The sequence below is a fragment of the Coregonus lavaretus genome, assembly GCF_964263955.1.
Source record: "Coregonus lavaretus genome assembly, chromosome: 13".
NCBI classification, from domain to species: Eukaryota; Metazoa; Chordata; class Actinopteri; order Salmoniformes; family Salmonidae; genus Coregonus; species Coregonus lavaretus.
Window position 1 is genome coordinate 28,938,979 of NC_140000.1, and position 10,213 is coordinate 28,949,191.

Consider the following 10,213-nt stretch of genomic DNA (forward strand, 5'->3'; position numbering starts at 1 on the left):
CTTATGTAATAATTAACCAGTCATGTAATATTTGTTGTAAATGATTGATGGTTTTGTGGTCTGTATGTTTTGTCTCAGGGATTTTTTTCTCTACCATTGATGGATTTGTGTTTTGAGTGTCCCCTGTTTGATTTGCAGACTATACCATATTTGATTGAAGCAATGTTATGCAACCCTTTATTATTGTCAGGCTTCAGTGTGTAGCGGTAGGACGGAGTCAGGCGCAGGACACAGAGCTAGTAGACAACGTACTTTACTAATGAAAATAAATGAACATAATCTCCACGCAGGGAGGACAAATACCGCTCACCAGTCGATGACACCAAACATAGAACAAACACGCACACAACACAGTGGGAGCCAGAGGGTTAAATAGGGAACCAGGTGTGTACAATAAAGACAAAACAAGTAGAACACAGAAACATAGATCGGTGGCAGCTAGTACTCCGGTGACGATGAACGCCGAAGCCTGCCCGAGCAAGGAGGAGGGGTTGCCTCGGCTGAATCCGTGACAATTATCATAGTGTCACCTAGCTTGTTTATCATGCAAAGGTATAGAATACGTGGTATATCTAACTATGTTTTGAATTATTAGTCATGTTAATGTGTACTAAGAAGACATTAACAGGTAAGGCAGTGGAATAATCTGTGTCAAAAACAGAATTCCTATATGATGAAAGACCAAACATAAAGCGAACCATCTCTGCTACTTACATCACCAACAACAGCATTCACCTTGTTAAACCATTCTGGGCCCGTATTCATACAGCATCTCACAGTCTGATCTAGGATCAGGTCCCCGCCCTGTCCATGTAATCTTATTCATTATTATCTATAAGGCAAAACTGGTCTTAGATCAGCACTCCTACTCTGAGAAGCTTTATGAATACAGGCCCTGGACTGGGCAATAATAAAACACTTCTGCACACATTTATTTCCAGACCAACACATTCTAGTGGAGCTGGAGAAGAAGAAGATAGTTGTCTTCACTCCCTCGAGACGCGTCGGTGGTAAACGGGTGGTCTGCTACGATGACCGTTTTATCGTGAAGCTGGCCTACGAGTCGGACGGTGTGATCGTGTCCAACGACACCTATAGGGACCTCCAGGGAGAGCGTCCGGAGTGGAAGCGCTGTATCGAGGAGAGGCTGCTCATGTACTCTTTCGTCAATGACAAGTGAGTGCTGGGATGTTTTTTGGGGGGGGGGATAAATAGAGAGAAGGTGAAGAGGCCATACATGTGGTATGGGGGGTTTCAGCAGGTAACATCTGTCATAAATACTGATTTTGGACAGAAACATGAGATATACCGTGGGGGAAAAAAATATTTAGTCAGCCACCAATTGTGCAAGTTCTCCCACTTAAAAAGATGAGAGAGGCCTGTAATTTTCATCATAGGTACACGTCAACTATGACAGACAAAATGAGGAAAAAAATTCCAGAAAATCACATTGTAGGATTTTTTATGAATTTATTTGCAAATTATGGTGGAAAATAAGTATTTGGTCAATAACAAAAGTTTCTCAATACTTTGTTATATACCCTTTGTTGGCAATGACACAGGTCAAACGTTTTCTGTAAGTCTTATTTTGGCCCATTCCTCCATGCAGATCTCCTCTAGAGCAGTGATGTTTTGGGGCTGTCGCTGGGCAACACGGACTTTCAACTCCCTCCAAAGATTTTCTATGGGGTTGAGATCTGGAGACTGGCTAGGCCACTCCAGGACCTTGAAATGCTTCTTACGAAGCCACTCCTTCGTTGCCCGGGCGGTGTGTTTGGGATCATTGTCATGCTGAAAGACCCAGCCACGTTTCATTTTCAATGCCCTTGCTGATGGAAGGAGGTTTTCACTCAAAATATCACGATACATGGCCCCATTCATTCTTTCCTTTACACGGATCAGTCGTCCTGGTCCCTTTGCAGAAAAACAACCCCAAAGCATGATGTTTCCACCCCCATGCTTCACAGTAGGTATGGTGTTCTTTGGATGCAACTCAGCATTCTTTGTCCTCCAGACACGACGAGTTGAGTTTTTACCAAAAAGTTATATTTTGGTTTCATCTGACCATATGACATTCTCCCAATCCTCTTCTGGATCATCCAAATGCACTCTAGCAAACTTCAGACGGGCCTGGACATGTACTGGCTTAAGCAGGGGGACACGTCTGGCACTGCAGGATTTCAGTCCCTGGCGGCGTAGTGTGTTACTGATGGTAGGCTTTGTTACTTTGGTCCCAGCTCTCTGCAGGTCATTCACTAGGTCCCCCCGTGTGGTTCTGGGATTTCTGCTCACCGTTCTTGTGATCATTTTGACCCCACGGGGTGAGATCTTGCGTGGAGCCCCAGATCGAGGGAGATTATCAGTGGTCTTGTATGTCTTCCATTTCCTAATAATTGCTCCCACAGTTGATTTCTTCAAACCAAGCTGCTTACCTATTGCAGATTCAGTCTTCCCATCCTGGTGCAGGTCTACAATTTTGTTTCTGGTGTCCTTTGACAGCTCTTTGGTCATGGCCATAGTGGAGTTTGGAGTGTGACTGTTTGAGGTTGTGGACAGGTGTCTTTTATACTGATAACAAGTTCAAACAGGTGCCATTAATACAGGTAACGAGTGGAGGACAGAGGAGCCTCTTAAAGAAGAAGTTACAGGTCTGTGAGAGCCAGAAATCTTGCTTGTTTGTAGGTGACCAAATACTTATTTTCCACCATAATTTGCAAATAAATTCATTAAAAATCCTACAATGTGATTTTCTGGAAAAAAATTCTCAATTTGTCAGTCATAGTTGACGTGTACCTATGATGAAAATTACAGGCCTCTCTCATCTTTTTAAGTGGGAGAACTTGCACAATTGGTGGCTGACTAAATACTTTTTTCCCCCACTGTATATACAGGTTTTGAACTCTTCAAAAAAGAAAATATTAATCATGCATTGATGTCAAGGGTAGATATGTACAACAATTTTAGTAATGCACATAGTTCTTTAGTCAGGATTCAGAAATAGCGAGCAACTTGGTTCCGAAAAGCAGATTTGACCTTTAGAGATACTGTAGTAGTGTAATATACTGAAAGGCCATGGTCACCAACTGGTCGATCTCCAAGGCATTCCTAGTCGATCGCCAAACATTTCTGTAAAAAAAACTACGATAAAGTCTTGTGTTCCTATTTTTTTTATTCATCTCGCACTGTTGGTGGTAGGTGCACCCGATTCAGCTGCACTGCGCGCCAGGTAGGTGAAGTGTTCCATTTTAAACCATTTCATGTGTCTGAAGGTACAAACTCTGCCTTCCCGGCGGGCCCGGAGAGTAAATCAAGTGCACTATAGGCCTACCGCTGGTCAATCGTATGGCTCAGATTACCATGTCTGCAGTAACGTAGCAGGCATAAAAGAAAGCTACATCAAAGTTGATATTTTGAGATTTCAGAACTTTTAAAACAATGACTCAATGAATACAGCAAAGAGCTGCAGTTTTTTTGTGTGTTCATGTTTAAGTTCTTACTAAGCACTGTCAACACTTTTTATTCAACACTTTTATAAGCCATAAAATGCACGTTCATCCTACTTCCACTCGCGCTACAACCAGCACTGCAGCTGTAATGAATGAGTAGGAAAGTGTATCGATAGGCTTGTGTGGTTATTATTAGCGGCTTGGGTCTTTTTTAATATAGAGGAATATTTCACTTTCTCCATTCATAGGAGTAACAACCTGAATTTGTGCATGAGGCAGAAATAATGCAGTGCGACTCGAGTTTTACCATCAGCTGGAAGACAGTGTCCCTTTTTGGTCAGTGTCAGCGGAGGAAAGGGAGAGCGGGAGGGCATTGAGAGGCGAACCCTCAGTCTGCTGCTCTCTCTGTCCACTGAGACTGACCATCAGATGCAGGCACCGTCAGCCCAGTAAAATAAAAATAAAAAGCAAATTATTTCAGTGTAGCTTATTCAGCTGTGCCTCACAAGTAATACAACTGATCTATTACCGGTGTGATCGTATAGCCTACCTAAAATGTATAAAAATGGTGCGAACAACAATCCATTGGCAGGACAATTCAAGCAAAGCCAATATGCAGTGATAATGAATTGGGCCTATAGCCTACTGCACAAACCTCATTGTTACAGTACTGTTTTTAATAGGTTAACGTATATCTCAGCTTGCATTTTGACTCAGAAAGTGATCTTGACTCAGAAAAGGTTGGTGACCACTCCTGTAAGGTTAGAGGATGATGAATGAGACAACATGTATTCGTGTAATTATTTCAGATATGAAAAGCAAACATTCCCTCTGACTGCACCATGTTTTATTGTTCTTATCAATCAGATTAGATCCTCTATCACTTCTCTGCCTGTATGGTTTTCTGATCAGTATTACCCATTTCCGGCCCAGATTCATGCCTCCAGATGACCCGCTTGGTCGTCATGGTCCCAGTCTGGAGAACTTCCTGAGGAAGAAGCCTCTGCTGCCAGAACACAAGCGCCAACTCTGTCCTTATGGTAAGATCTCAATCATAGAGATATATATGTGAGATACCATAGGGTTCTAATTCTATTGTCTGAACACTGAAGCTTAGTTTAAAACCTGTCTTGTTGAAGCAGAAGAGAAACTAAGTACTAATCTAGGATCAGGTCCCCCATTAGGCATAACTGATTTTATATCAGCACTTCTAATCTGAGATTCTTTGTGAAGAGCCCACATACTTTGTTCTGTAGAATTGTAGGGTTAACAGTATTATTTTAGTTGATTTTAGACTAGATAGTAATACTGTATAAACTTTAATGTTTAGTAACAGCCATTTATGTTTTCTATTTCAGGTAAAAAGTGCACCTACGGCGTAAAGTGTAAGTTTTACCACCCAGAGCGCATTCACCAATCCCACTGCTCGTTGGCTGACGAGCTCAGGGAGAAGGCCAGGCTCTCATCGGTAAAAGAGGACCGGAATCCCATGATGTCACACCTGAGGGGCCCCAAGTCCGACCCTGGCCCCTTTCCCTCCTATTCTTTGGAGAACGACCTGGAGCACAGGCTGACATTGGAGCACCGCGGTTCCCTGAGGGAGGGTCCCAAGAGCCAAGTAACTGAGAACATGTTGCTGTACTGGGATGGGCCACGCTCCAGTAGGAACCAGCAGGCCCGCAGCCCCACAGCAGTAGGCCAAGGACAGATGGACTGGCCCAGTATGCCCAATATGCCCAGTATGCTCCCCCCCTCCACTACTAGTGACCTCCCCTATGCCAGCATCTCCCATGAGCGCTTGGACTCTGGTTTTGGCTCCTATGAGAGCCAGAGCCAGTACTCGGATGTGTCCCAAGGCCACAGCAATGCCTTCAGGCCCAGGCAGCAGCAGCAACAGCAGGGCTTCCCCTCTGGTTCCAGACATCCAGGCATGCATCCAGAGAGGCTGGCCCAGGACAGCCCCCGGTCCTGCAGGTGTTGTTTCCATTTGGCTCCCTCCACAGGTCCCCAGCAGCAGCACCACAGCAACCCACTACAGACCCATTCCCAATCCCAGCCAAGGTATGACACCTACTCGCCCCCTCTGTTCCCACCCAACATGCACCACCAGCACCACTACAGCCTCCCCTGCAACTTCCAGCAAGGCAGGGTGGGGGCACACCATTTCCACCCCCATCAGCACCCCCAGAAGTACTGTTCAGACCCCTTCCATTGCGGGGTCCCCCAGGCTAGGGCGTCCTGTAGCCTCCCCCCCGGCCCCCACCTCCATCACCCCCCTACCCCGCACAAGGCCCCCCACTCATGCTCCTCTTACAGGGATCAGCAGGAACACCACTCCTGGGCCCAGCCACCTCCACCTTCTGTCTTTGACCCAGAGAGAGAGGAGCTCCGTAAGAAACTGCAGGCCATCTTCAACCCCCACCAGGTGGATTCGGTCATGGGGATGTTCCCTCACCTGATGGACGCCCAGAAGCTGGCTGCAGAGATCCTCAACCTCAAATCTCAGGGAGGGGCCTTCTGATGCCTCTAAGCATCTTCTCTAAGGGGCTGCTTCAGGGTTGAGATAAGCTTGCACAACTTGAACTTCCACGTAAATCGTTCATTGAGGTCAATGGGATACTTGTGTGAAAAGGAGCCTTGGGTAATTCATCTCGTGTGCTTTTCCTTTGTAATTTACTGTAACATTTTGAACTGTTTGAAAGTGAAAGAGCAACATTTTTGTTGTTGTTGAGGTTGTCCTTCCTTAGCAGTCATGTGCATGTCATAGCTTATGTTAAATCCATGACGGGTAGTGTGTGCACAGTTTGGGAGAAGTGTGGAGAATCGGGATGAATCCCCTGTCGTGTTGTTTAACTGGATTATTTTATTTTGATTTATTGAAAGTTGTATACATTTATGACAGTGTAGCCAAATCTTGATCTGGGATGAACTTGAAAGTTGCCTCTAGACTCAGTACCATGGCAAAAGTGAATCTAGAGTGTTTGACTGTTGATGCATATTGTATCATTTGGGATATACTGTATGTGATCTCTCATTTGTCTGAAATTCAGCTCTCATGCAATAAGAAATAATTATTGTCTAAAATAATGTCCTTATCTAAAAGGGTGGCCATAATGTATTTCCTGTCTCATAGACAAATATTCAATATTCCATCTCTTTATGCAGTGTGGAATGCAATGGTATACCTTTTTCAATGTAAATTATAAAGCTACACCCAAAGAGCCCCAAACACTGTACAGTATCCTTCTAACCAAGAGTATCAGTGGAAGAAGCTGCCAAAGAAACTTAATGAAAGTTGGAAAAGCACTTTGTCATTGATCCAAATATTGTAATTCCCCCATAGATCAGAATGTGATCTAATAGGGTGACGTTCTCAGCAAGATAATGTATAATGTAACATAGTGATAAAACGATTGTATATCTATAAATATATGTGTACTGTAATATGTACACTATGGCCTGTGAGGGTATCTTGTATCACCAAAGACTGGGTAAATCCAGTAGTAAAGTAACTGTCCAGTGTTTCCCGATTTCTATGAAATATGACCTACAATGAATTACAGTACAGTATGAGTGAAATAGTTTTCCTTCCAAAATGTTTTAATTAAGTATGTTAAAAAGCAGCTTTTCTGTGTTGGAATGGTGTGGGTGTTCCCCAACAACAGAGTGGTGTGGGCGTATACCGGTTATTAAAAATATTCATGCGAATAGACTGCTGATTGGCCAGCTCAAGCTCCTCAGGAGGATGACATCATCCTCTATGAGGAAATAGAAAGCATTTTTTAAACGGTCTGTTTGAGTTTAAGGTTGGGTTTTTTAAAGTGTTTTTTTTTTTCAATTTATGATTTGGCCACAAATACAAGAATATGAGTCAACAACATTATTTAGGTATGAGTTAACAGAATATTAACTTTTAAAAGTGAGATTTTCACTGGACAGTTACTTTAACAATGTTTCTGTCGTACTTGTCTGTCTTCGCTGTATGCTGATTTTGTAGATTTGTAAGTGCCTAAACATGTAAAAGTTATAATTCAATTATCATGGACATTTGGAGTAGAGTTCTAGGTCTTAACAAATCTTTTAACTTTTTTTTATTTAAAACATATTTTGGTAACTTTATTTAACAGCACGGTAAGTACTAGCTAGGTATTTAAAGTTATAATGTTATTATTATGCAATCATATAGTATTACCAGCTTCATATCAGGTTATTACAGTCTTAATGCAATCATAACTACATGGTACCTGAAATAATTAGCAGGTAACACTAGGTATTTTATTTCTCAGCAATTATTGTGTATTTTTAGAGTAGGCTACTTTGTTTCTTTGGACTAGAAATAGCTTCTATACCAAATCGTAACATTTGTTGCCAAGTATTTACCAGTACCTAGTACTTACCCGACTGTAATAAAGGGTTACTCACTCATTCTTTATTCATTTATATAGCACATAACCACTGCCTTTGAATGTTGGGAAATCATGTTACACTAAAATTAAAGGTTTGAAATACACCTGTGTCTATATTGTCTAATGTCATGTCTCTGTATTGTGTCTCAAGCTACTGTACTATGATATGGCACTTCCATTGTGTCTATTGTTTCAGTGCCTGAGAGCATAGGCAGTCATATGCTCCATGATGATCCTATGAGGATCTGATGATGACCATAGCTCAGGGCTCTCCAACCCTGTTCCTGGAGAGCCACCCTCATGTAGGTTTTCGCTCCAACCCCAGTTGTAACTAACCTGTTCAGCATCTCAACCAGCTAATTATTAATCAGGTGTGTTAGATTAAGGTTGGAATGAAAACCTACAGGACTGTAGCTCACCAGGAACTGGGTTGGAGAGCCCACAAATAGCTACTAACACTGTGAAAATGGTGGTTATGTGTGGCTCAGTTGGTAAAGCATGGTGCTGGCAACATCTGGATGGTAGGTTAGATTCCCACTGGCATCACACATATATAAATGTATGTATGCACGCACTACTGTAAGACGCTTTGGATAAAACCGTCTGCTAAATGGCACCCTCAGCGGCGACGTAAGAAATCGGAAACATCTGGTTCAGGGAGAAAAGGAAGGGAGCCTTTGACGCAACTACTGCTTTTGGATGTGTGTCTCGCTGTTTACAGTCCCCGGTGAAACAGCGAGATGAAGTTCTTGCCACAAAGTCGACAGACACCACATACTAATTTTGTTTGTGTCAACTTTGCCAGATATTCCATTATCGCTAGACAACACTAGCTAATATCTGTCTAGCAGCTAGCTACCGCACGTTTGCTAGCTAGCTTGCTCTTTGAAGTTGTTTCCATCCAAAATATTAACAAGGCGACACTCTATCTTAACTCCTCCTCCACATTTACTGGATTGGTTGAACAGTACAGAAGAGAACTTCTTCCAACTGTTTATTTTCTCGTCATGACCCGAATGTGGGGTTTCCCGCTCAGGCGTTTATTTTACGCCTACTACGATAGGTTAGCTAAATGGCATATTTAAATGTTAGATCATGTATATATTTTAGGCATGTTGTGAAATGTTGTGATGGCATATTAAAAGAACATTCTGTCCCTGTCGTTCTGTAAATATACAGTAGGCCCACAGTGTAACATAAAGAATCTTCATTTAATTGAATGTCAATGTCATACAGAATACAGAGTTACCTTAATGGGTAATTCCACCATTTTCTATTAACATCACATTCATTATCATGTTCATTATGGTGCTGAACAGGAGGTTAACATGTGGTGTGAGGCCTAGATTCAATCAGACCAAGCATTAACCAGGGGATAGCCAACATCCGCAAAGCTGATATTCTGGCGATGTCGGAGGTGTAACTGCGTTGGAGCTGTCAAATCAGTGAGCAGCTGCTCTCGATCATTGTCAGGAAGCCACACACGTCTCACTCACGTTAGAAGTTCAGAATGAGAAAGTGTAGGCTATATAGAAATAATGACGCTCGAATTGAAAATCATTAAACAAAATAATGAGGATTTCTATCAGCCTAATCGAGGTGTAGCTTACATATCACATTCCAGTGTTCGAACTTGTAAACAAGGCTGCATGGGATTTCTCTTAATGCGACTCATTGCAACCAATGGCAATGTCCGCTTTAAGTATAATGCCAGGAGCCGCTTGAGGATTTGACATCTCTAACTCAGCTCCATCTCCGACATCGCCAAAACAACCACTATGCAGATGTCAGCTAAAGCGGATCTGATCGAAAGAGCTATGGATGCAAGGACTGACCATCCATGATATCAAAATGATAGCCTTAACCATGTTTTGAGGCTATATAGTGTTTGTTTACATTTACTTTGTTTACAAACATCGGAGTGAAAATAAGCTTTTATTTTGGGTTCTGATGGGGTACTACAGTTGAACTCATGAGGCATCAATGGGTAAATATCAATCCAAAAATGGATGTAGCAAGATTACGCCTTTAAGGCTTAGACTCATGCCAGATTTGATTAAGCTAGTTATTGAATATGCCAAGCTAACATGTATCATGCTCATGCTCTTCAGCACATCAGCCTCCTCGCTCTCTACCCCACACGCACACCCTATTTCTTTGAAAATCCAGCATAGGTTTTCAAATCTGACCTTTGTGCGACTATGACTCACATTGCAAGCTTTAGCAAAACCACAAGCTGAATTCCAGCCAGTTTTCTCTGATGTTTTAAGCCGGTGACATGCAGTCTCAGATCTTGTGGGTGCAGTCCCAACTCCCAAGCCCTAAGGGTTTCCCTTTGCCCTAAATTTTAAGGAATGCCAT

At 42.6% G+C, this 10,213-nt stretch overlaps 1 protein-coding gene across 1 annotated transcript in view; it reads left to right on the forward strand.

Moving 5' to 3' along the window:
- LOC311140011 (endoribonuclease ZC3H12A-like) overlaps nt 1-7,956 on the forward strand; it is a gene marked incomplete at its 5' end in the record, with an annotated part of 86,778 nt that extends 78,822 nt beyond the window's left edge. Inside the window, 3 exons of the mRNA XM_084174985.1 lie at nt 893-1,176; nt 4,380-4,486; nt 4,805-7,956. Coding sequence (XP_084031111.1) covers nt 893-1,176; nt 4,380-4,486; nt 4,805-5,967 — 1,554 coding nt within the window. The 3' untranslated portion in view covers nt 5,968-7,956. The remainder of the gene's footprint in view (nt 1-892; nt 1,177-4,379; nt 4,487-4,804) is intronic.
- Nucleotides 7,957-10,213: the final 2,257 nt, after the last annotated feature.